The sequence below is a fragment of the Lissotriton vulgaris genome, chromosome 3_1, assembly GCF_964263255.1.
Source record: "Lissotriton vulgaris chromosome 3_1, aLisVul1.2, whole genome shotgun sequence".
Classification (NCBI taxonomy): Eukaryota; Metazoa; Chordata; class Amphibia; order Caudata; family Salamandridae; genus Lissotriton; species Lissotriton vulgaris.
Genome location: NC_141689.1, coordinates 2091181864 through 2091209509, shown reverse-complemented (window position 1 = coordinate 2091209509; position 27646 = coordinate 2091181864). Strand labels below are relative to the sequence as shown.

Genomic DNA, 27646 nt, shown 5'->3' with positions numbered 1-27646 from the left:
AGGTCAAACCATTTGTTGGCTGTCATACCTTCAAGTGTATTTTTAAGATAGTGTCGTGCAGCCTCCTCTACAACTGGAATGAGTTTGAATTGTAGACTTTACCACGGCTTCTCAAGGTACATGTCTCCTCCTTTAGGAGACTAGAGCCTTTTAAATGCATTTTTGAAGCAGAGTTTGATTATTTTGTGTGCAAATTTTTGGAAGACTGTTGGCTACTCTCCGCACACAGCTAACCCACATAAGTCCACTAGACCAGGATGTGACCTTTGCCAATTTCCTATTGCCTCTGCTCCCAACAACGATATCTGGCAGAGGCTTTGGCTGTGTTCCGTAGGTGGTTAGACAGGCTTCCATCCAGCTCACCAATTTCCTCCTGACTCCTCTGTCCACTTTCTTTGGCATGGCCTAACATGCACTGCATACAAGCTGCGTGTGGTTTTGACACTTACCCTCTGGGCATTTCCATGTCCCGAGTATGATTTGGCACAGTCCTCAGGCAGCATTCTTTCTGTTCTTGCTAATCAATACTTTCCCTCTAGGGCTTTCAAAGACTGCAACTTTTGGGACCCCTTTGAGGCTCTCTTGACTAATCAACTTCCCAAAATCTAACTTAAGTGGACATATTGTTTTTGTAAGGTTCTGTGCAGACTCGCTGTACAACACCAATGTTCTAAGCAATAAAAAAATGCTCTTTCTATGGCTGCACCCGATACTAGTATTTTCCAAATCCATCGATCATTGTGAAATTGCCTCCCCTTGTTCTATGTACATACTTGTATGAGTTTGTGTTAGGTTTACTGTTATGGCTACAGGGCGAGAGTTGTTTTAATGTCAATTATTCTATTTGTATTTCCGATATACCTCATTGGGCCCTGGGAATATTGGATGCATACCACTGCCTATCCCCCCTACAGCAATTTCAACCAATAATATATCAAAACTCTACTTCCATTACCTCATGAGCCTTATTTCAAACTTACATTTACATTACCTGGATGCCGTATCCTCATTTTTACCTCTACCTCATGCTTCCGCCTAAAAGTAACCCTAATTATAGCCCTTAACAATGAGAATATTAACTTGTTTTGGTGTTCATTTAGTCATGTTGGAATGAAAAAAACTGTATTCTTACAGTAATCCTATAACTAACCATTATTTTACTTCTACACTATGAATAAGATTGGTTTATTTTCTATTTAAGTATATTTATTTTAATTCACATATGAGCAAGTACATTTACCCTCTACACTGCATGTCCACTACCAATAAACATTTATAGTTATATTTAAAGAAATCCGTTTAAATGAATTTAATTTAAAAAAATCTTATCCATGTGCTATTGCTAGCCCTTTCTCTAACTAATATTCAATAAAGGATTTATTAAATGTAATTTAAATTATTTTTTAAATACGGGCCCTTATCCCCAGCTAATGCTAATCTTAACACTACTCTGTGTTTATTTAATTTACTTAAATGTATTTATATTAAATGGATTTTATAAACATTAAACCTCGTCCTTACTCTAAAAATAAATGGGATTTTGTTTAACTTTAATGTAAATTAAAATGTGTATAAACAACTTGCTCACTTTGCCACTGGATTCAAGCTAGCCTGACTGATGAGGGCTGTTAGCCCGAAACCTGTCCCAGGATGCTTGTTTCCAGTCCAGGGAAGACATAGCTTGGCAGTTCGGGCTGGATTGTTCCCATGAGGCACAGGGTCAAGACTGATTTGCATATAGCTGTGTCTGAACTGGGGCGGCAAAGTAAGCTAAAGAACGATGATGGATTCAACCCAGATCTGTGACTGGGGGTGAGTGTTTGAAAAAGTTTCAGCGCTCCGTCCATCATCTCCTTGTGTTTTGCTATAAACAAATATTACCTTAGGGCAATTCTAAGGGCCTGTTTTAGATTTCGGCATACAGGTTACTCCGTCGCACATGTGTCGGATATCCTGTCTGCCAAAATCTAAATCAGGCCCTAAGTCTAACACTAGCTCAAACCAACCCTTATTGTGGTTCATTATTTTTATAGTTGTTGAGGCATGTTCACTAGAAGTGCTGGTATTTTCCCAGATCATAGGTTCTAGAACAATGTATTCGGTTGTGGCCATCATGGAAAACACAAAAGTTCCATTTACATTTGGATGCTTTCTCGTCTGCTGTTTATGAACGTAATGGTCCATAAGGACATAGGAAAAGTTATAGGGCCTTGAAATGGAAAATGTTGCTTTTGACTTGGCCCTATGTCTTTGCCTCCCGCACCCCCTTTTGCTGATCTATTCGAAAAAAGAAGAATGTAAATGGAATTGGACGATTAAAATTGTGTTAAAAAGAAACTCAACCTTTTCCATGGAATCGTATTGCCAATTCTGTAATGACAACTGAGCTTGAGTGACGAGGTAAGTAATGCTGCCTTCACTTCCAAGTCTGCTTTAAGTACCTTGCTGTGATAGGAACCAACATAAGTGAGTTAGTGAGTTTTGATAAATACCAGCAAAGGAAAGACACCTGTAATCCATATTCAATATGTCCACAATCAGTCTTGACATAGGCACAGAAATGAGGTGGTTGTAATACCCTAAAGGCAACACCATCTCTGCTGTTATCAGTCCATTTTAGATCTGATGATTGTCACACCGCAGCATCTTAATGCAAAAGGCACATCATATTAGAGGTCCTTGAAATTGCAAATTGAGTTGGAGACCTGAAGGTACAGTGAACTCAAGTCCTGCTTCTTGGAAATGAACACTGACATGTTTTATGTAACTAATCTGAGGTAGATGGAGTTGAAAAAAATGAACCTAGGATCAGATGATGTGGAAAAGTTGGGATCAGAACACTGTCTTTCTGATGTCTCTATAAGCTATAAACCACTTGGCCAATAATTCTTGACCTGTGGTCCACAGACCCTTGGGAGGCCATGACACCTACTCAAGGGTCAGCGACTACTTATAAATTTAAAATATATTAACAGATTAATAAAGTGTGTGTATCTGTGTGTATGTGTGTGTGTGTATATATATATATATATATATATATATATATATATATATATATATATATATATATATATATATATATATGTGTGTAAAACTTGAAAACGTTCTATAAGTGTGAAGAAATGTGATGTTGGTATCCTCAGACTGATTAATGAGAGCAGTGCAAGTATATCAGACGAAATATAGTATGGACGAAGAGTGGCCTCAGTTTAATTTAGAAAAGTTCATCCTTCCCATTAAAAATTTACATTTCATTTGTTTTAGATTTGCTTGTGAATTAAATCAACTATTTTATAATGTTGGAATTTGTTTGAATGCCTGGTTCTTCATTTTTAGGTCGAGCTTCGACCTGCTGTATCTCTTCTGTGGGGTTGGCGAACCCACTGATTGCCATTGGTTGTTATCTTTGGCATTCAGAAATAATAGCTTGTTATTGGTGCATATGTGTAAATGTTATTCCCTTGTAGTCTCTGCTCCCTCCTCAGCGATTTCATGAAGAGGAAATTTTAGTTGGCCATCACACTGTACAGCGTGTAATGGCCCCTCCTCCTTGCTCTCTAACTTGTTTTAGTTTGCTTACCACTGCCAACCCCACCCCACACACACCGAGAAATGTTGAAAGGACATTCCGAGCCCTTAAAACAAGCTTACATACAGGACTACCTTTCTAAAATACACAAACCGAGATAAAATTAGAATAGCAACAAAAAAGGCATACTTGTTGCAACAATTGCATAATCATTGTGGAGACATTTAAAACCGTTTTTATGGGGGTTTTTTTATAATTGTTTACAACTTTTTATTTTATAGCGATTCATATTTTTGCAACAAAGCTGTTAATCTGCTTTCAAACTTACTTTTTGTGATCAATGTCTTTCACCACTTTTCGCTCAAAGGGCCCGATGTAGGTAATCCCAGATTACTGATTCTTAAATACCGAATCATACCGATTCGGTATTTGAGAACTGGCAATCGGGATGTAGGTAATTTTACCGAATTAATTACCGAATCGGTATGATTCGGTAATTAATGAATCGGTATTTACCGATTCTGTAATTGCCATTGATTCCTATGGGCCTTGAGGCCCATAGGAATCCATGTCAATTACCGAATCGGTAAATACCGATTCGGTAAAATTACCGAATTTGCAAGGGGGACAGGTTGTCACTTTGACACCCTGTTGCACCCCCGATTCTGGCTTGCCCTAAGGGCATGTATGTGTGCCACATGGCACAGGTGTACATGCACAGATGTGCATGTACACAGGAATTCGTTATTTACCATGACATAGTATGTCATGGTAAATAACGAATTCTTAAGGGCCAGTGACACTGTTTTCAGTGCCACCTACATCACAAATTTGAAATTCCGTAAATTTACTGATTCGGTAATTTACAGAATCGCGGCCGTTACCGACCGGTATTTGGTGACCTACATCTGGCCCAAAGAGATGGCTGCCTCAAGTTCGTACGAACCCAGCCCATCTCTAATGCTCCTTCTCAGGTTAGTCCGTTGTCTATCTTTAAAGCAGCTGCATAATATTGCTACAGCTCCATGAGCCCGCGTTCCTCGTATGTGAGATAGCTTGCTTATTACTGACGGCACTCCCAAGATGTTTTTCATGAGGTGTTAATAGGGAAAACTCTGAGATTATCAGAGGGACTTCAAATCTGATTTGACCTGTTTTAGCAGCAAATAAGAATTAGCAGGTTCATCCACACTGCTAATTATCTGTCTTTTTTGACATATTATTGTTAGTCAAAGACATTCTGAATTCATTTAATCTTCATCTTTTTCGCTTTGGCTTAGCTGCACACCCACAACCGTTCACGGAATCTCATTTATAGCGCGGCAGGGCCTGAAGACTAAAGGCCGCAGCAGCGCTCTAAAATGAAGGTACGCCACACCAGTTTACTGTACTTGGCCGGAAGACCCCGAGCGGTTTCCTGCCGTTTATTGATCCCCTCGGGTCGAGCCCGCCCCGAGGGGTGTATGCATGCATGTGTGTGTGATACATTGTAGTGGCGTCCCCGGATGGCTCTGTATGTACACATCATTGTACTTTTTGTTTTGTAGTTTTATGTAGCGCAAACTCGACCCGAAGGGATTGGAGCGCTTTACATGAGCACCAGTTACATTACATTCTCACGTTCTTGATAAACAAATAACCTTGCACTCGTGTCACGCTCTGCGCTTATTTCTTTTGGACTTTGAGTGCCTCTGTCACATGATTCCTACTACTTTTCTTCAAGGTGAACATACTTGAGCCTCACTTGTGCCTAAAACTGGAATAATATTGGTAGATTATCTTTTGATGGCCACCGACCTGTTTTATCCTTATATATAAATGGCTTACACAACTATGTACAAAACGTCATGAAAGACCCCTATATTAATGTGTGTAGTAACAATATTACCTCAACTTGTAAGCTGTTTATCTTTCTCAAAAAATGCCAACTTTACTTGGGCTTATACCACGTTATCGCAGTCAAAAAATAGAAGTTCACGTAGGTTGTAACAGCAATATTACTCAGAAACATTCACAACGGAGTTCATAAATCTACACTCACCTTAACAATATTTCGGAGGTCCGTGTGTGTGGGATAGTCACATGTTGGTGAGTGGAGGCAGTAGTATGAAGAGAAACGGGGAACAAGAAAAAGAGAAAGAAGCCAAGGTAAATACAACATTTTTATGGTGCTTTGTTCTCCTGTTTGTAAGCAGCATAACTTAACAACGTAGATTGATAGTTGGCCTAATAAACGGAGGAATGTTCATATTGTCTTCTGGAGAGATACTTAAAAATTAACCACTTAGAACGGATATTTGTGAGCAATGTGATCAGACGTGGTGCTCAGGATTGCAATCGTTTTGGAAAGGTAATGCCTATATTGTGTTAAAATTTCCAGATAAATGCATTCGTTATAAATTGACAATATTGGCTTAACTGTCATTCACCTCCAATGATGCTCTTTGGAGCTACAAGCATAAATCCATGACAAGCAAATCATAGGGGGTTTGATGGTTGGGATTCAAGAAAATTGAAGGCAGAATGTTTAAAGTGCTCATTTCAACTTCATGTTAAGTTCAGTGAAACACATCCTACTATTATGCAAAGCATACATGTACTTCCATGTTATTTGAAAAGTGTTGCATGGAAATCATGCTCACAATCTTAGTTAGTAACTGGCAAATTGACAATCAGCCAAGAATACTAGAACCTGAACTCCAGCGTAACAATATACATTCATATCATGAAGCTGATGTCCTTTCTCTTTTCTCCTTACACAGATGCAAATGTTTTCATGGTCGTAAACTTTAATATTGATTTCACGTTGCTTGTGCATTGCACCTATGCTGCTAATGTGTCATCTTGCATTCTGTCTCTTAAGATATGGGTTGATTTGTACCAAATCAAGGCTGATCAATTATAGTGAGATATAAAATGGTTTTCACTCAAAAGTGTCTTTACAGAGCTCCCATTCACAACACTTTAAAGAGCTTATTACTGGTGGTGAAAAGTTGCTGTGAGCTTAGTGATTTTGATTTGTGGTCAAATACTCTAAGGCACTAATTATTATACCATTTAGAAAATGTATCTGCAGAATGTGTCCAGCTTTCCTTGTTTTCTATTTTTTTATTTGCTATGGATTTTGTTTCCTTTGTACCATCTCTTACATCTTTCTCTCTCACACATCTCTCTCACACACTCTCCTTTTTTGCTTCACATTGATCTTCCCCTCACTTTCCTTCCTTGTACCTCACTCTGCTCTTCTCCTCCTCACTTTCCTTCCTTGTGCCTCACGCTGTTTTTCTCCTCACTCTCCTTCATTGTCCCTGTCGCTGCTCTCCTCTTCACTCCCTTTCCCTGTGCCTCATGCTGCTCTTCTCCTCCTGGACTCTCCGTCCTTGTACCTCACGCTACTTTTCTCCTCCTCACGCTCCTTCCTTGTGCCTCACGCTGCTCTTCTGCTCACTCTCCATCCTTGTGCCTCGCGCTGCTCTTCTCCTCACTCCCTGACCTTGTGCCTCATGCTGCTGATCTCCCCCTCACTCTCCGTTCTTGTACCTCATTGTGCTTTTCTCCTCACTCTCCTTCCTTGTGCCTCATGCTGTTCTTCTCCTACCTCACTCTCCTTCCTTGTGCCTCATGCTGTTCTTCTCCTTCCTCCCTCTCCTTCCTTGTGCCTCATGCTGCTCTTCTCTCTCTCCTTCCTTCTGCGTCAGGCTGCTCTTCTTGGTATTCTCCTTCTCTGTGCCTCATGCTGCCCTTCTCACTCTACTTCCTTGTGCATCACGCTGCTCTTCTTCTCTTCCCTCTTCCTCCCTGTGCCTCATGCCACACTTTATCTTTAAGTATGGCGGCCGCGCCTTTCTTTTGTTTTGCACAGTGCAGCCCACCTCTTTTTTTATTAATTTGGAAAAAAAAGTAACATATTTTCATTCAACGCTGCACCCATTTATCTACTTGTCTTTCCATTAGCAACGAGTAAGGCAGCAACAGGCCTGGGCACCTGCTCAGTCTCTGCACCAGTGCAACACCACCTCAGCAGTATTTCAGCTCCAACGCAGCACCAATTCAGCATCAGAGCAGCACCATTTCAGCATCAGCACTGCATCATCTCAGCACCACACTAACTCAGCATCGCTTAGCACCACCTGAGTACCAGCGCAGCACCACCGACTGAGCATCACTCAGCACCACCTCAGCATCGCTCAGCACTACCTCGTTATCACTCCCCATCACCTCAGTACCACTCAGCATCACCTGAGTGCAATCACAGCACTACTTCATCACAGCACCATCGCCGCATTAACACAGCACCACCTCGTCATCAGCGCACCACCACTAGTGCAGCACCAACTCAGCATCACTTAGCACTACCTGAATACCAGCGCAGCACCACCACCTCATTATCACTCAGCGTCACCTGTGCAGCACTAACTCCACATCAGCGCAGTCCAACCTTAGCAGCTATTCAGCATCATTTCAGCATCAGTGCAGCATCCCCTCAGCATCAACACATCACCTCAGCACAGCACCAACTCTGCATCACTCAGCACCACTGAAGCACCAGTGCAGCACCCCCTCCTCTGCATGACTCAGCACCACCTCAACTTCACTTCCACACCACCAGACCACCACCTCAGCATCATTCAGAAACACCTGTCTGCCCTCAGAATCTGGCATCTGTTGATTCTCCCCTAGTGTTCGTCCGCTGCTCTTGTTGTAATTCAGGTACTATTTCCCAACCTCCACTCTCCTATTGTCTTCTTGGTTATTTGTAACGTAACAAAAATGCTATAACTCTTTTTTAATATAACTTTTCAACATTCTGCACAGCGGCCACAATGCTCTACAGCATAGCTTAAAGACATTAGCAAAGCTAATCGCCCTGGCTACACACTTATAAAGTCCCAAAGGCGAGACCTATTGGCTATGCCAATGCTTGTAGTGTTTTAAGGTGCAAATAATCAAAATTGCATCGTGCAGAGTCCCCAGCTTCCAGTTATGTTTCAGTGGGAGTCCATGGTTTCCAATAACAATACATTGGGGGTCCTTGGATTCCAGTAATGATTAAGTATAGGTCTACAGAAGTCAAATGGTTAAGAACCGCTCCACTAGACCTCACTTATGCAAGCGCACCTATGATCGAGGATTAAATGAATTTCGATTGTTAGTATCGAAAAGCATGAACAAAGTTCAAGTCACTAATTGTTTGAGTGTTTCCTATTATGTATTATGTTGAGATCTTAGCTCAGAGGTATACTATATCTCTTGAACAATTATTCCAGTTATCTTGTCTCATCCCCAGAAGGAAGATGAGTCTACACTATTGAAATGAATGTGATTTTGTCTTTGCAGGTGGTTTTCCCATTTTTATGTCGTGTCTGTGTTCTGGAACGGATTTCTGCTCATAGTGCTTATTCAGACTCTGTTCTTCGGACAGAATATCCCAGCATGGTTAACCACGCTGGTCAAGCTTTTCAGTGGAGAGTCACATGACCAGGTTATGGGTAAGTGCTGCATTGTTGCTAAAGAGGTTTTATTTGCATGTGAGTGTTATGTCTTGGCTGTTGTAAATGAGAAAAGGCTAAGGGCCCTAGTAACAAAGGTATAAGTAGTTGTAAATGTAAGGTTGCAGGCAAAAAGAAAACCTATTTAATCCTGCCAACAAATCACCAAAGTATTCCTGGCTGACATAAAGGCATTTATTACTACGGATTTTTTTCCCACGAGTGAGGAGAAATCTGCAGGAGTAAATCCCCTGTAAGAGATGGGAAGAGAGCATTACAAATTGTTGTTTGCCTTGTATGTTTGTGAATGCCAACAAACCTACTTTTATGGGCATTCAGAAATACCTGGCCAACCCCTTTCCATCCAGGATATGGTCAGAAAGTGACTGATAGGATGAGAAAGGAAATAGAGCACCACAAGACTTTTGTATTGGTGTATGAAAGGGCTTTCTCTACAGGTAAAAAATGTTTTTCGCATGAAGAAAAAAGTGCATAATTCTGCGCTATGTAGAATTACACACAGTAGCGAGTAGGAGCTTGAAAAATGTGTTGCATGGCATTCCCAGAAGAGCACCTGGGAGCTACTCCCTGGCGCAGCTTTCCATGCGTATGTCTGGGAATGTTTGTGGGAAAAAATGCATAAGTATGTTGAGGTAGAGATGTAAATATCTGTATATACGTTTTTATGTGATTTTTCTTTTTTAGTCATATGTTTTAAGCAGAACATGACCTATTGTTTGATTGTCAGTTAGCCACTTATTTAATCACCTATCTTTCACCTAAGGTGGGTGAAAGGGCAAAAAAGTTAGTTGCATCTCTAGTTCTTTTCTCCAGCTGACTGCAGAGGCTTAACTCTTTCTACTTTCAGCATGAAATTATACAAGCTCCATCCGTGATAACTGGGTGCGCACTTTGATCATTCTCACACTTTTCGGGTTAACAAATTGTAGTTTACTTGGTTAATTTATTCTGTTTTTATAATACTGTACTATAGTTTTTATTGTTGAATGGCTCTCACACGGCCAGTCTTTTCCAAATTGAGGGCTTTGATCAGTGGGTATTTTCCTAATTGAGTGCTTTGATCAGTGGTGGGTCATCTGCTATGGCAGAGGAGTGTTGCCCTCCACCCCCTCCCCTTCCTCCCTCCGCTTGTCTCAAAACTTGAAAAATAAAACGATAATAAAATGGGTTATTATCTTTTTCAATGTTTCAAGTTCAAAGGGCCAGGCTGAGTTTTGGGAGCGTTGCCATTACGGGGCAGTCAAGAGGGGGAGTGGTGGGCACTGCTATCAGTGCGCATGTCGGTTTTGCTAGTCATCTCAGGACAGACAAACTGACATGCGCACTGAGCTGTCTCCTACCCGAGCTGCGCTGTTGAGTTAGAGCCAGCAGACACAGGCTTCCAGTCTCTGGGAGTGCAGATTCGGGGTACTCAGGCCAATCCTGATGCTGCTTTCATGCTGCCAGCATCACGAGAGCAGCGTCTGGATTGGCTGCAGGGGAGTGTGGGAGCCTGTGCTGCAGTGAGGACTCGAAGCAGAGTAACGGCGGGTGGAAGGTAAGTCCGTTGATCCCCATTTTTTGTGGTTTTTTCCCATCCGCCGTCCCTGCCCAACCAGCACGTCAGCCGCAACTGGCTTTGGTATTTATTTTGTTGCTGCTCCTTGGATTGTTGCTTACAAAATATTTAAAACGTTTGTGCAAAAAAGATTAATTGATTAACTTAGAATCCTAAATCAGAAGTTCATAGTGTTTGATTAGAAAAACGAAAGGAAGACTGGACTAAGAATTGAGAAGAATAGTAATTCAGTAGCACAGCTGAGTAACATAGTGTCCAGAGTCCTCGAAAAGTTTAGCTGCATATTCTTTTGTCGTATTAATTGATCGAATTTCATAGTTATAGTCAGAACGCTTACTACAGCCAGTTCGCCTACTGCAAAATTACCCTAACGTGTCCTGAAAAACAGAATGTAGACTTCCTTTAACGAAGCCCATAAATTGATTTTGCCGTTGCCTGCCGCTTGCGCATAATTGTAAACTATCCGGTAGGTGGCAGCAGAGGACAGTGTGAGAGTTGGCATGCAGCGGAGCCCGTGGAAGGTGAGGTGAAAAAGCATTGTAAACCTGCCCTTGCTGCCCAGAGCAAGTGCCTGAGCCTGTTCAAAGTGATAGGATCACTTTTTATTTTTTATTTTATTTAATGCGATTTTATATAGCGCGAACTTTACCCGAAGGTGTCAGAGCGCTTTACATAAGAACCAGTTGCGAAGTATGATGTCTCCTTCTTTAATCTTTAGTATTATTGTTCTCCTTATTTTTTTGTCTGTTTGCTGTCATAAAATGCAATAAAAAAATATAAAAAAAAGAACCAGTTGCAAAACATATTTAATGCGATTTTATATAGCGCAAACTTTACCCGAAGGTGTCAGAGCGCTTTACATAAGAGCCAGTTGCGAAACATAAGGTATATTGAGGAAAGCACTGTTGAGGTGGCAGTAGGTTGGAACCCGCTGTAGACAGTAATTGAAGATGGGTCAGGGGATTTACCTCCGACTTAACATGATACATGACGGGGGCCCGCGTCTGCCCCCCTGCGGTGACATCCCGACGATCGATGTGCCCGACAGACCTCACTGAGTGGCTAGTTTGTTTCTCTTTACCCCCTCCCTCTCATCCTGTGGCTGGCTTTTTCAGCGCGCAGAGGGCGTGCCGGTTTGGCTTCTCTGTCTCTTTACATTCTCTCGGTGCTCGTTTCTTCGAGCCCGTGTTTTCCCCCTTTTTATTGCTTCCTGCAATCCTTGGTGGAGTCTGGGGTTGCGGGGAGGGGGGGGGGGGGCTGCCTTTGTTTGGTCCGTGGGGGCCCAATGTTTAGGTTCAGTCCGACTTTGATGTTTGTTTCCTGGGTTAGTGTTTTCTTCCCCGCGTTTCTGTTGTTGGGGGCTCCCTCTACTGGTGGTCCAATTTACTTTATTGCCGTTTTTGTGTTGCTTGAGGGATTTGCATGGGGCTTGATTTCAGGTCTTGGCCTCTTGCTGCTCTGCTGTGGAAGGGCCCTAGGGTGTTTTTCCCTGTCCTTGGCCTGTCTCTGCTGTCAGTGGGGTTTGGTGGCTCTGCTCTCCTTCAGTTCTGCTGGGGCGTTGGGGAGTTCTTACCTCTGGGTTCACTGGTTCCTGGGGCGGGGTCTTCTGGGTTTCTTCGTGTCCTTACAGTTGGGCCTTGTTCAGTCTTTTCCTTTAGTAGGTTGGTAGTCTTCTCTGATAGGGCGGTTTGAAGGCCGGCCTTCGGTCCTGTGTAGGGATTGGCTCCCGGTCTAGGTGGCATTCCCTGGTTGGCCCTTGGGGATTTTTGCTTTGATTGGTCTGGGTATATCTTGGGGTCTGGGTTTCTGTTCTCCTGTTTACAACATGGAGGGTAGAGGTGCAGACGTGCGTGAGCTCGGCTGTGAGGATGGGGAGGTGGTCGCTGGTTCTTCCACTGCTCCTTCCATGGCGGATATTCAGAAAATGATTGAGGCTGCTGTGGCGGCGGCCTTTGTGGCTCATGATCCCAAGGGGCCTAAGAGACAGAAATTGGATGCCTCGGCTGTGGTAGATCCGGACGTTGACTCTGATGAGGAGGTGAAGGGTCGTTTTGTCCAAGGGGCTGACCTTCGCTGTGTTATGCAGCATGTTCGAGACAATCTGGGATTCCCTGATCCTGTGGAGGGTGGAGAGTCTGAAGACTTCTTCGCCAATTACCTGAAGAAAGATCCAGAAAGCCTCCCCATTCATACGTCTGTGAGGAAGGTGCTGGAGGGGGAGTGGAAGGATATTGACAGGCATGCCTTTCCCCGGTTTCTGGCTAAGAGGTATCCCTTGCAGGGATTCGCGGAGGAGTTTCCGGCTGTGGTGAAAGTGGATTCTCTGCTGGCTGGTATAGCGTCTCAGAGCCTGGTGGTGTCTGAGGATGCGGTGCCTTCTGATCCTGGGGACAAGCGTGTTGAGGGGGCCTTGAAGCGGTCCTTTGCAGCCTCCAATCTGGCTGTTCGGTCTGCAGCTTACACCAGCTATCTTGTTCAGTCGCTTCTTAAGGACTGTCAGGGTATTTCTGCGCAGCTCCTGCAGGATGAGGATCCCTCTGAGTCTTTGTCCATGTTGGAACAACAGTTGCGTTTCATGGCTGACTTATCCTTCAACTCCCTTAGTGCTGCGGCGGCGGCTGCTGGTGCCTCGGTTGCTGCTAGGAGGCAGTTGTGGCTTAAGTCTTGGAAGGCGGAAGCTGCTCAGAAGGCGGCCGTGATGAAGATTACCTTCGGGCTCTAAGCTGTTTGGGGAGCCGTTGGAAGCTTTGATTAAAAAGACAGCTAAGGACAAGAAATTGTTGGCTCCGGTCCGCTCTTCTCAGAAAGGGAAGTTTGCGGGTTATAAGCGGGCTTTTGGGCAGGCGTTTCAATCTAAGATGGCTGCTCAGCCCTTTCGTGGTAGGGGACGTGGCCGGGGTGTCCCTTCCTTCCACAAGTCCCGGGGTCAACAAGGTGCTTCCTCTTCTGCAGGTCCCTCCAAGTCGTGACTATGTGATGGATTCCTTGAAGGTGCCGGTTGGGGGTCGCCTCACCTCTTTTTTTACCTGTCTGGGAGGAGTTCGTTCAGGATCTGTGGGTTCTACAGGTGGTACGGCTGAGCTACAGAATAGAATTTGGGACTCCTCCGGTGGACGTGTTCAAAGCTACCCCTGTTCCCAGGTCTCTGGCAAGATGTCGTGCTCTATTGGACGGAGTTCGGGACTTGGTGTCAAAGGGTGCTGTGGTGAGTGTACCTGTGAGTCAACAGGGTCGGGGGGTTTACTCAATCCTGTTTTTGATCCAAAAGCCAAATGGGGACTTCCGTCCGGTCCTGGATCTGAAGGCGGTGAACTTGTGTATCCCTCATCGGTCCTTCAAAATGGTGCCTCTGCAGTTGATTCTTCCCTTCCTGTCGGTGGGGGATTTCCTGGCTTCTCTCGATCTGCGGGACGCCTATTTTCATGTGCCAGTGCACGCAGATTCACAGAGGTTCCTGCGTTTCTGTGTAGGGGTGGATCACTATCAGTTCCAGGTATTACCGTTTGGCCTGTCTGCCTCTCCGAGGGAGTTTACTATAGTGTTGGCGTCCTTGGTGGGTTTGTTGCATGCTAAGCGTATACAGGTTTTCCCTTACTTGGACGATTGGTTGATTGCTTCCTCTTCTTTCCTTCAGGCTCCGTCACATTCCCGGGAGGTTTGCAGTCTCCTTCAACGGTTCGGGTGGATTCTGAACTTGGAGAAATCCCATCTTCTCCCCACTCAGGAACTGTTGTTCATTGGGGGGGTGTTCAACACCAGGTTAAGGAAGGTTTTCCTGTCGGAGCCCCGCAGACTGACTCTTGTGCACGAACTGAAGAAGGTGTTGGGGGCTCGGTCTTCCACGGCTCGCCAGTGGTTGCGTGTTCATGGGCTGATGTCAGCAACTGTGATGATTGTTCCTTGGGCCCGCTTACACTTATACCCCCTTGTGAATCATCTTCTGGAGCATTGGGATCCGGCCTCTCTGAATTTCGAGCTGTTGGTTCCAGGGAGTGTGTCCATCGCCCGGGAGTTATCCTGGTGGCTGGTGGATCAGAACCTCTTACAGGGCTCGCCCTTTGTGTCCCAAGTGAGGTTGGTCCTGACGACCGACGCCAGCGAACTGGGTTGGGGTGCGGTCTTGGGTCAGGAGTCTGTGCAGGGTCTTTGGTCTGTGCCGGAGGCGGAGATGTCTTCGAATTGGCGGGAATTGAAGGCGGTTCCGTTGGCGTTGTCTCATTTTCTGCCTTGGGTCCTCCAGAGGGATGTGATGGTGCGGTCGAACAACACGGTGGTGGTGTGTTATATCAACCGCCAGGGGAGCGCGAGGGTGGCTTCCCTCAATTTGTTGGCTCAAAGTATAGACCTGTAGGCGGAGTCTCACTTGTCTCTGAAGGCTTTACATCTGCCTGGGATTTTGAACTCGGAGGCGGATCGCCTGAGCCGGGTGTTTCCCTCCCTGTCGGACATGTGCCTGTCTCAGGAAGTCTTTCGTTGCCTGATGGCCCGGTTCGGGGTCCCGGTGGTGGACCTGTTTGCAGCCCCGGGGAACGCCTTGAGGGAGACGTTTTGTTCTCTGGTTCGCTCTGCCAAGATTTGGAGGGTGGATGCCCTGTCCTTCCGGTGGGAGGGGGGCCTGATGTATGCCTTTCCCCCTATTGCCCTGCTACCGCGTGTTCTGCTGAAGGTCAAATTGGATCGGGCTTCTGTGATCCTGGTGGCTCCGGATTGGTCCAGGCGGCCTTGGTTCCCTCTGTTGTTGAAGTTGGCAGTGGGGCCTTGCTGGAGGTTGCCGGTGGTCCCTTGTCCCTTGTCATTTCCCCCTCTGTCTCTGGAGTGTCTGGTCCGCCTGAGGCTGGCGGGTTGGCTGTTGAGAGGACGAACCTTGTGGCGTTGGGGTGTTCTCCTTCTGTGGCGGAATTTATTCAGAGGTCCAGGCGCCCTTCGACTCTCAAATCCTATGCCCGGCATTGGGTTTCTTTTCAGTCTTGGTGTACGGCGCGTGGGTGGTCTGCATTGGAGGTGGATCCGGTACTGGTCTTGGACTTTTTGAAGGACGGCTTTGACTTAGGTCTGGCTGTGTCCTCCCTGAGGGCCCAGTGGGCTGCTGTTCGGGCCTTTCGGGGTTCGGTCTGTGACCCGGTGGTTCCCCTGGTGTCCCGTTTGTTGCGGAGTTGCTTCCTTCAGAAGCCTGTAATTCGGTCCTTTGCTCCTAGTTGGGATCTGCCTCTGGTTTTGGGGGCTTTGCAGGGGGCTCCCTTTGAGCCTCTGCTGGAGGTGTCTTTGAGGTTTCTGACGATCAAGGTGCTGTTCCTGGTGGCTATTACGTCGGCTAGGTGGATTGGGGAGTTGGGCTCCTTGCTTTGTTCGGCCCCTTTTTTACGTTTCTTTCCTGATCGGGTGGTACTGCGGCCTGATCCTTTCTTTGTTCCCAAGGTCCCTTCATCTTTTCACTGCTCTGCGGATCTGGTTTTGCCTGTTTTATGTCCTGATCCTCTTTCAGAGGTTGAGGTGCGGCTGCACTGTTTGGACGTTCGGAGGGCTCTAGAGATCTATTTGTTGCGTACTGGGCCGTTACGTAAGGTGGAATCCCTTTTTGTGACCTTTGGCCTGGCTGGTCAGGGTCTTAAGCCTTCTGGGGCTACCCTCAGTCGTTGGCTGCAATGGGCTGTGGGTGCTGCGTATGAGGCCTGTGGTGTGTTGGCTCCGGGGTCTGTTCAGGGGAGGTCGACTCGGGGGGTGGCGGCTTCCATGGCTGAAATCTGCAGGGCTGCTACCTGGAGTTCTCCGCACACCTTTATGTCCCATTATCGTTTGGTTGTTGGGGGGACTGATTCTGCTGGGTTTGGGGACGCTGTGTTGCATTCTACTCCGGTGGTGTGACTTTTCTGTGCTTTAATAAAGTCTGTTTTTTGCTACTGAGTGAAGCCGATTATTGCTTTGGTATCTGCTCATGTAGTTAGGACTGGGACGGGGAGGGCTGACGAGGAGGTAATGACCGGTTACTCACCGGTAATATTCATTACTCCGAGTCGTAGCCCTCCCCGTCCCAGTCCAGGTTCCCATCCCTCCCTCCCTGTTTCGGCTTCTTGTGCTTGTTGGGTACAGGTTGTTGATTGGCAGGTCACAGGGTTATATGCCTCAGGGTATGGGTGTGGCCTGGAGGGAAGGGATGGGTTTCAAGTTGCTTGGGAGTTTCTGGTGGGAGGAGCTATGCTCATGTAGTTAGGACTGAGACGGGGAGGGCTACGACTCGGAGTACTGAATATTACCGGTGAGTAACCGGTCATTACAGGGAGGTGGGGAGCTAGAGAATAGGTATGGATGCCAGAGAGAGAGAGCATAGGTGCAAACTGTATAGAGGACCTGCATTTTGTGAACATTGCATTTAATATCAATAACCTTTACAACACTATTGGTTGATTTCATTGCCCAGTAACATTTCATATTACAAATAATGTTTTTTTTAATCATTCAGACCGAAATATATCCAGCCTTACAGCTGCAAATAATTAGACGAGGAATGTTGAATGTATATAGAATATTCATATGGAAACCCAGATGCTTTACCACGGATGACCTCACTCATTACAACACGCCTGGTAATTGCTGAGGGAGATACTGGCGTTAAAGTTTCTGAATAGTTAATTGTTTGAATTAAGCTCATTAGATATCACTGCACCGAGTGGCCTATATATGAACTAGTGAACCACACCCCTTCTGCTTTCACGATTTTATTAATGACTCAAGAGACAAGTCACTAGTGTTGTTTAGCCTATATAATAAGGCTTTATTCTCATAGCTGGAGCAACATTATTGTCTATTAAATCCTATACAATGCAGCATATTTGTAGAGAGTGCATCTTGAGTTGAATTGTTTTAAGGTGTTTTGAAATGTGATGATGATGGAAAAGGAGGCGCAGTGAAGAATTTGCCTAGGGGTCACCCAGTTTGGTCAAGCTGGGACGGGAAACAGGTTTCCTGATTAGACCTCGTCCAATGCACGCCTTAGGTGTGCCTCACATTCTTTCCATCTTCTGCCCTGATTGCAGGTGACTAATGACTCGAGAGGCAAGTCATTTGTCTCGTGCCTGCTAGGCCTTTATTGTTATAGATGGAGCAATATTAGGGTCTATTAACTCATGTACTAGAGAGTTTGTTTGCACAGAGCGGATCCTGATATGAATTATTTGAAGTGAAAGTGCTCTCAAATGTTTTGATCACGGAAAAGGAGGCCCACTGAAGAACAGTAAGTGCAAGGATCCCACGGTTTGTTCAAAATGAGAAGCAGGATATCTGAGTCTGGACTCCGCAAATCATTTTTGCCCAGCTTCGCACAAAAGCTTCTGTATCGTATTGTATATAATATTTATAGAGTGCGATAAACACCCTACGGGTACCTGGCGCTGAAGATCCGTGAACACAGACCAGCAGGGAGCAGGAAAGATAGAGCCTAAGATGAACACTACTCAGAGACAACAGAATCAGTTTCTAGGGAACAGCCACGTTTAAATCCTTTTCCTGAACAGGGACAAGGTACAGCATTGTCTGAGTTTTAGTGGAAGTTCATTCCAGAGTTTCGCAGACGTAAATCTAAAGGATCTTCCTCCCAGTCTGGCCCTATAAAATCTGGGTATCTCGGCGTGTTATGCAAGTGTGTTTAAAATACCCTTTTGTTTATTTCTTATGGTGGGGAAACATCAGTAGCAACACCCCTTCTTCATAGAACAAGTATACCTTGGCTAGGAACCGTGCAAACTTCCCTCCTTCAGATGGTAGGGACAGCTGAGGCAGCACAAGCTTCCTCCTTCACAGGATAGGTACAAATGGGTCCGCAGCAGGGCACACTTTGCTTCCTCACAGTACCAGCATCACAGTAGCAAAGCAGGCTTCGTCTCACACAGAAGGCCGTAAGTGCGGTCTTCCCTTCCACGTAGAACAGGTTAAACAGGGCTGACTAGAACACGCTTGTATTGCTCACAGAGCATGTACAGTTAAGGCATGACTGACATTCCTGTGACAGAAAGATATTCAGAGTAGGTGCTTAGGTCACTGAGTGGAATGAATAGACGGATGAGCAAGTGAATATACAAGTTCTGACAGCATTCTTATTTTGGTGATATTTCACATGAGCATCCTGAGAGCCCTTCTGCTGGAACTCAGAGACCTGCTGTTTGTGTTGATTCTATGGTTTTCCACGATTTGGGAAGTAGCCATTACCTAGTAGGTCATTGTTTTTGGAGCAATCTAGCTGCAGCCTAAGTAACAATGCCCTAAACAGGCACATGGATGACGGCTTCTAAAGGTTTGAATGTGGTAGGCGCTGTAGAATCCCAGCCGCTGCACTACAGCTGTTCACATTTTTTAGATTTTCCTAACCTCAATTTAACTTGGCATACACATTTCCAGGTGACTTCAAATAAAAGGGGAGACACCCTTGTCTGCCAAAAGAGACAGGGATAGTATACAATTAAACCATCAACATTCCCTTCTTAGCACCCTCTTTATGTGGGACCCTCTATTCGCTCTTCTGAAACAAATGGTACAAAAGGGGGTGGTGATGGACGGAGCATCTGAACCAATCAAACACTCAAACCCACTCACACCCAGTCAACGGATCTGGGTTTAATCCATCACCGTTCTTTAGCCCACTCTGCCACCCCAGTTCAGACATAGCCATATGCAAATCAGTCTGACCCTGTGCCTCATGGAAACAGTCCAGCCCGAACTGCCAAGCCATGCCTTCCCTGGACCGGAAACAAGCTTCCGAGGACCGGTTTCTGGCATTTCAGCCGTCTTTAGCCCGTCTTCAGCCCGGCTTGCTTGAATCCAGTGGCAAAGTGAGCAAGGGACTCACGTCTGAGCATACCCTGAGCACTTATGGCGAACAAAGCGGTACAAAAGGGGGTGGTGATGGACGGAAGTATTGCTTATGTGGGAACTGTAATGAAAATTATTATCGCATTTGACGCCTCCGTCCTACTCTTTAGTGAATGATCAGTGCTCTTCTAGCTTATTCCAACTGTTTTTTTTTTTACAGTAGGTATCCCTAAGTCTACGAAACATCTGACCATTCTGGAAATCACTTGGCCAGCAGACCTGTTCAGATTAATGTCAAACATGCTATCAATCTGTTGAGAGCTGGACTGTTCCCATGAGGCACAGGGTCAGACTGATTTGCATATGGCCATGTCTGAACTGGGATGGTGGAGTGAGCTAAAGAATGGTGATGGTTTAAACCCAGATCAGTTGACTGGGGGTGAGTGTTTGATTTGCTCAAACGCTCCGTCCATCATCCCCTTTGGTATCGCACCAATCTGTTAAGAGACAAAGTATAACTATTTTATCAGAAGATATAAACTGTTTGCTGAGAGCGCATCCTAACGGAAACCCTGTTTTAACATGCATCACTTACTTTGATCTAAAGAGGTGTTTTTAGTATGTATACAGTGAGATATTAACTTGTGCTTTAGCTTCTGAATTACAGGTCCACATTGTACAAGATAAGGTGTTTTATGTTTGTAAATGATTTAAATCGCCTTCAAATAGGATTGATTACAACTTGCACTTTGTAGCTAGCTGGATTTTCATGGTTCTTTTTCTTTCAATAACAGTCATGAAAAATAATTTGAAATCTCTTGCTAATGTTAATGCATTTTAATTGGTTATGGAGAAGTAAAATTCAGCTTACTTATGCTTCAAGCCCTTTACTGAGATACACTGGCAGCTGGTGACATTTCCAAGTGGTGGTATTCAAGATTTGGGCATGAGTTCACATATCAAGCATGGCTTTTTGGGTACATTTTGAAAAAAGGAGCAAATTATGCATTTTAACCGCTTAGCTGCTAGGCCTTTGGGAGGCGGTTTTGGCGGCTGCGAACCACTGAAGCGACCGCAGAGGAGGTGTGCCTGGCTCCGGCAGCCTGATTGCAAGATGGCAGCTCCCGCAATGTCCTGGAGTCGGTGCACATCGGTGCTTGCTGAGCCTCAATGTGCCCGGTTGTGACCAATTAGCTGTGCGTGGAGCTGGCCGGTATTGCTGCGCACTGTCGGCGCCTGTTTGCTGTCTGCTTCCTGGGCTGCTGACCTGTGAGGTGGATCGTGCCCCTGCTGCCGGAGGCCTAGCGGTGTGCCTGGGAGACTGGGACTCTTTGGCCCCGCCTGGCCCGCCCGCTCTGTGGAGAGGAGCCGCAACGACACCTGTGCACTGGCGGCGGTGAGTGGTTTGCGGTCCCGCCGGGTTTTTTATCTGTGGAGGTTGGTGCAGGTCTGGGCTCGGGCCGCAGCACGTGAGCCATTGCTGGTTGCTAATGCGCGTGGTTGGAGCAGGCCGTAGTGGATGAATGCGCAGCAGTGAGGCGGCCTGAGATACTGAGGAGCTGCCTGTTACTCCTGCATGGTGGCACCTGCGGAGTTTGTCTGGCATTTGCATGGGGGCGGCTGGCTGCTCTCTCCATGCTGTGCTGCTTCCTTGGGGCTCTGGACCAGCTGAAGGGCCACTGGCTGTCGGAAATTGGTATACCACGAACCCCCACTGCCCTCTAGCCCAACTGTTCAGCTGGAATTTCCCCTCTGTGAACTGGGCGCATCTACAAATCCCTCAATAATATATATGGGTCACAGCGCAGGACTGTCACTTGATACGGATTGCTCTGGGGCTGGTGAGCCTACACCTTGTGAGTCCCTACCAACTGGTGCAACTGCTGACTGTTATTAATGTTGGGGAGGGTCTCATCTTGGCCTTCTTGCAGCTCGTAGTGTTGATTTGCAGCTCGCCCATTGCCACAGGCGACCTGTGCATCCTTGGGCCCTCAGTCTTTTGGGATCGCTGCATGTTGTGTGGGGCCGCCTTCTCGGCTGAGACTTTCTGTGTGGTGAATTAAGCGGCAGACCTCCCGGAGTCAGTCCAACATAGTGGGCGGCCGCTGGGACTGCGGGGGGCAGATACTCTTGGCCTTAAGGTTCGGGGAACCCAATGCTCAGACCTCGTCAACATCAATCGCACGATCAAGTGCAGAACTGTAGGAGGTTTGATTGGTGCTAACTCCTTTCACTACAGCACTACTTCTGTGAGCAGGCTGATTACCCTCTGGCTACCTGGCATGGTACTCTCACTGGAAACAGGACTTTGAGTTGCGTCACCTAATAGCAGTCACAAGAGCTGGAGTATATTTTGTCTATTGATAATGTCTTATGGTACGAGTGGTATGAGTGTTAGAGTTAAGTGCCTGACCTGGAACGTGCGGGGACTGAATACCCCCCAAATAATTAGATCAGTACTGGCATACCTGGATAGGATGGTTGTGCAAGTGGCGTTCCTCCAAGAGACGCACCTTACTAGTGCCTCGGATCGAAATGTGGGTGCTCAGTGGGCGGGCGTGTGTATAGCATCCTCTTACTCCACCTATGCACAGGGCGTGATGATCCTCGTCAAAAAGGGAGTCCCGTTTACTGTTCTGAGTTCTGACACTGATGAGCATGGTCGGGTGGCGTTGGTTTATGGTCAGTTGGGTGGTATGAATGTTCTACTGGTCAATATCTACGGACCGAATATAGATGACCCTTCCATTTTTTCAGATGTATGGCGTTGTATCTCTGGGTTCCCATCTGCGGAGATTCTCTGGGGGGTTATTTTATCGTGAGCTTAGATGGAGCTCTTGACCGTGTTTGCAGTGGGGCAGTCAGACTCCAGAAGGCATCAGACGTTGCTGGGGGTTATGGCAGCGGGAAACCTACACGATGTGTGGCGTACTCAACATCCGGGGTTAAAGGAAAGTGCATTTATTTCCTCTGTACATGGGACGTGGTCCCGCATAGATTTTTGGCTTGTTACCGAGGCTGTTTGCACATGGGCAGTGAAGGTTAGTCACATGGCACAAACACCCTCTGATCACTCCCCGGTGATACTTGACTTGCAGGTACCGATTTGTGAGCGGCCACCTTTTAGATGGCGGCTGCAACCGTCTTCGTTGACTGACCCGGTGTTCAGACAGACCATTGGGGAAGCGATTCATAACTTCTTTGGGGACAATCAAGGCTCAGTTGAAAGTACTGTGGGAAGTATTTAAGGTGACGATTAGGGGCCCTTGCATAGGCGCACAGGTGGGAGTGTTGCGGGACATTAGACGTAGGATTCATAAGCTGGCAACGGATATCTCTATATTAGAGCGGGAGTAAGTCCCTTTCTTCTGCCACGTTAGCTGCAATACGGGATCTTGTTATGGAACATAACACTACGGTGGATCAAGAGATATTGCACAGATCCAGGTGCAGTATAGCTCGCTACTATGGAAAGGGGGGGTCACCCGGACAGGCCCCTTGCCAGAAGTTGGCTGCACGGCGTAGTCACTGAGTTGCTGGATGAGGATGGAGTTAATCATTGCACAACTTCTGAGATCAGTGGTGTTCTTATTAATTATTACAGTAATCTCTATGCGAAGGGTACTGGTGTGCGACAGCGGAAATACACTCCTATCTTGCCAACGTAGCCTTGGGGTGGCCATCTCGTGAACAGAGAGAATACATTACACAGCCTTTTGATATTGAAGACGTTAAATTAGCCATAATGTCATTTCCCACATGGAAGGCTGCTGGGCTGGATGGGCTCCCCAGTGAGTTCTATAAAGCTTATGTGGATGATTTGGCCCCTAGGCTGCTGGAGGTGTATGCGGAGGCATACGATGAGGGAAGACTCACACCCTTCTCAAAGAAACGACACTCTTGAAGCCTGATAAGGCTGCCAACCGGTGCAACTCCTATAGGCCTCTTTCAATCATTAATATAGATGCCAAGATCTTGGCTAAAATGATAGCCAACAGGCTTCAGCCACTTGTCCCCCTCCTGGTTTTGCCGGACCAATCCGGTTTCGTGACAGCTTGATTCACTGTGCACAACTTGCATACGGTGTTCTCCACGTTGCATTATTTTGACTCTGAGTTCCAGGCGGTCTCTGTGTTACTAGACGCAGCAAAGGTATTTGATTCCCTTCAGTGGGACTATAAATTTACCATCTTCACTAGAATGGGCCTTCCTCTGTTTTTTCTGCAGTGGATTAGTGTGCTGTACACGGAACCCCTGGCACGAGTATGCGTTAAGGGATGGGTGTCATCAGCTTTTCTCATTGAGCGAGGCACGCATCAGGGTTGCCCCTTGTCGCCAATGCTTTTCGTGCTCATGTTGGAGCAGTTGGCCTGTAAACTTCGGCAGCGGCATGCTGCGGCTGTGTTGCGCTTTCGTCAGCAGCCACTTGTGGTTTCACTCTACGCTGATGATATGCTGCTGTATGTGAGGGAACTCGCCACCTTTCTACCCGCACTTCTTCGGGAGTATGTTAAATTCGAGAGGTATTCTGGCCTGGGGATTAATTGGGTGAAATTTACTATGTTTCCGCTCACGGCTGGAACATTGGAGGTAGAGATGGACTTCCCACTGGCGTGGACTCAGGATCCGGTGAAGTACCTGGGGATATGGTTGCACAGGGATCCGGATCGGGTGATCTCGGAGAACTATGGCTGAGTGCTCACACGAATCACTGAGCAGAAGGAGCGGTGGACTTGTTTGCCTCTCTCGCTAGCCGATTGAATCGCTGTAATTAAAATGACAATTTTGCCCAAATTAATTTATCTTTTCGTAAATATCCCGATTAGATTGAATATCGCGCTGTTCCGTGCCCTTCAGTCTGTATTGCTCTCATTTGTATGGGGTGGTAAGACACCCAGGTGCAGTTGGGATGTCCTGGTTCAGCCATTCGACCGTGGGGGGTTTGAGGCACCTGATCTACGATTATATTACCTCTGCACTCAAGCGCAATTTGCACACTATTGGGATTTCCCACAGCGGTTTTTACCTCATATGGCGATAGAGTTGGTTGCTGTTCTCCCATTGCCGCTGCAGGCTGCAACCCTTTCGGGGGGGAATGGGTGGTCCCAGGACCAAGATAAATCCTGCTTTGTACACGGCATGGGCCTGGAGGGCCTTAGCTAAAAGGTCCCAGCTTACCTATCTGTATGCCGCGTCGCTGCCACTGGCTGCACACCCTGATGTCTTGGCGGCTTGGGAGAGGCCTGCGCTGCGGGAGTTGGCCGCTGCCGGAATTAATACACTGGGGGACTTGTATAAACAGGGTCAGTTTCGATCGCTTCAGGATGCACAGGTGGGTCAGAGTAGTACATTTATGCTAGGGTTCATATATGTCCGTGTACGGCAAGCAGTTAGGGATATTTACCCGGCTTTTCCAGATGAACCTTGAACGTTGCAAGCACTGCAGGTGGTGCTGGTAGGATCAGAGAGAAAGGGCCTAATTACCAGGCTCCTAAATGCCTCGCAAAGGGAAAATGAGACAGGAGAACACCCCTCTTATCTGAAATGGACTGCTGAGCTTGGACCCACGTTAACGACTGAGCAGTGGCAAACCTGCTGTGCACTAACAGGGCGCCTCACATTGAATTGCAATCTCCTTGTGGTCCACTTTAAGTTTTTGCACCAATTATAATATACCCCATTGCAACATCGTAAGTTTGGGTTGCGGGAAAATGCTAATTGTACTAGGTGTGGACTGGCGGATGCCGATTTCCTGAATCTGGTATGGGCGTGTGCTGGTGTGTTTGAGTTCTGGTCGAGGGTAGTAAAAGTGTTAACAGATATTGTGCTGGAGCCGGTGCATTGTACTCTGGAAGTGTGCCTCCTGGGTAGCGTTAAGATTTTCAAGTCCTGCAACCGGCGCCTTGTTGCAGTCTCGACCCTGATGGCCAAGAGGGCGGTTGCACAGCACTGAGGGTGCGAAATCTATTCCCACTGTTAAAAAATGGATTCGCGATTTACTCTATTGCAGGGATCAGTTGGGGGCCTACGCTGAGGAAATACCTGAGGCTTCTCTTCCTAAAGATTATTGGGCCCGCTTGCTGTATACTTGTTAAGTCACCCTGACTTGTAATACTGTGATTGACTATATGCTGTTTAGTGCATGGACGGGAAAGCCTGATTACGATACTCTATCCATTATGTACTACTCTAATGTGTTTGTGATGTTTAGGATTCTCCAATTGAATGATGGAAAGTCCTTGACATGCCGGGAGGGGGGTGGGGGGGTTGGTTATTTTGGGGATTGGTGCGTTATTTAGCGCATCTCTATGTACTATATCATGTTTATAAAAAATGTAATAAACAGATAAAAAAATATATATATATTTAATCGTTTGGTCATTTCAGACTGTCTATCATTGGACATACACTCAAAATCCCCTTGTTACTGTATGTTAAAGTGTCCCTCACTGCCCTTGGGGGAGCAGATATTTTTCCTAAACAAAATGCTGTGAAGCATTTTGCCCGGGGATCTGACATCAGTAAAAGAGTTTTTTTAAACATGTCACAGCTCTCCATGAAGATAATGAGCTTAATAAACCAGTGGTGAGAGGGCACTCCCTTTTTTAATCAGTACAGGGAGTGGAGAATGATCTCTCTATTTTAACAAGCACCTCTGACAGATCCTTAATAACTTGTTTTAGATTCAATTAGCTCCATCATCTCTTGGCATCCCCGGCTGGCTTTGTTTTATATGTTGATAAGAGAGGTCCCTGTAGCTGTGACGATAGGTCTCTACAGGATACCGTACATTTTGTTCTTTTATGTAAATATTTTACTCTCCCAAGGAGATTTGTTTATTAAAGATTTGCGTTTTAGACCAGCCTGTGCTGCTTTAATGTACTTGCAGCTTCTGCCTAATGTTTGAAGTAAGGACTTTTTTGAGAGCAGCATTCAGATTAGGCATGGGCGGATTTTGCGGATTGGCAATCCGCGGATTTGCGAATTTGCGGATTGCGAACATCCGCAAAATCCGCGAATTCTCGCAGATTTTTTTTTTTGTGTTCGCACGGGTTTCTGCAAGTTCGAGAGGGTTTTGTACAATTTCGCAAATTGCGAAATTGTACAAAACCCTCGCGAACTTTCAGAAACCCGTGCGAACACAATGTGCCCAGCCTACTCATGTAACAGACATGCCGGCTGTGTGTGCGCCCTGGAAAGCCCTCGGTGAGGGGTGCACAGCACTTGCATCACCCTCTCTCTGCATGCCATTGCGCGCATTGAAGCCCGTACATGCCAGTAACCCGATTCAAGGCCCCATTCTCCCGATTTTTTTTTTTTTAAATCTCCCACTTTGCTGTTCTGAAATGTTGGCATGTATGATGTAACTATTTTACAATGGCGCCAGCAAGCTGCCAGCGCCGTTGTAAAATAGTTACAAAGTTAGCTTGCACAGGAAGCACTTAGATAAAATAAAGCAGCACCTGCTTCGTTTTATCTAGTGGTTCCTGTGCAAGCTAACTTTGTAACTATTTTACAACGGCGCTGGCAGCTTGCTGGCGCCATTGTAAAATAGTTACATGAGTGGGGGTTCAACTCTTGAACCTGTTACGTCCGCGGATTTTTTTTTGCGGATTTTGCGGGAAATCCGCAAAATTTGCGGATTTCCCAAAAATCCGCAAAATCCGCGGGCGTAACGGATTTCCCGCTCATGCCTAATTCAGATCTAGAACTTCCAGATGTGAATGAGGACTGTTTGGACTTTGTGACCTTGCACTACACTATCAAATGAATTTTAGTTGTATTGCTGCTGTGTTTTATACTTTATTTCTTATCTTTTATGGTTGTGATCACTTCTGAATAAAGATTATTATTATTATTACCATTAATTGGTAATAACACATGTTCTACTATTCTATGCTTCTACAAGTCCTCCAATTAAATGGTACCTCACTTGCTTGGGTAGGCCTAGTGCATGCAACAGGAAATGGGTCAAAACACAACATGAAAGCCTGAATTTTTTTCCACTCAAAACTGACCCCTTTTTCTTTTCGTTTTTTTGCAAATTGGTTAGCTGTAGATTCTGGACCATAGCTCAGTTGGCCCCTAGAGAAACCTATTAAACTTGCACACATTGGAAAACAAGAACCATGGGGAAGTCCAGGGTGGGGTGGCTTGCATGGTTTTCACCAGGTTTTCTTACCCAGAATCCCTTGCAAACTTCTAACATTGGTTAAAAACAAATTTTCCTCACATGTCTGTGATGGAAAG

At 46.0% G+C, this 27646-nt stretch overlaps 1 protein-coding gene across 1 annotated transcript in view; it reads left to right on the top strand.

Annotated features, from left to right (window-relative positions):
• SRD5A3 (steroid 5 alpha-reductase 3) overlaps positions 1-27646 on the top strand; it is a 161178-nt gene that overhangs the window by 71090 nt on the left and 62442 nt on the right. Inside the window, exon 2 of the mRNA XM_086962637.1 lies at positions 8867-9018. Coding sequence (XP_086818763.1) covers positions 8867-9018 — 152 coding nt within the window. The remainder of the gene's footprint in view (positions 1-8866; positions 9019-27646) is intronic.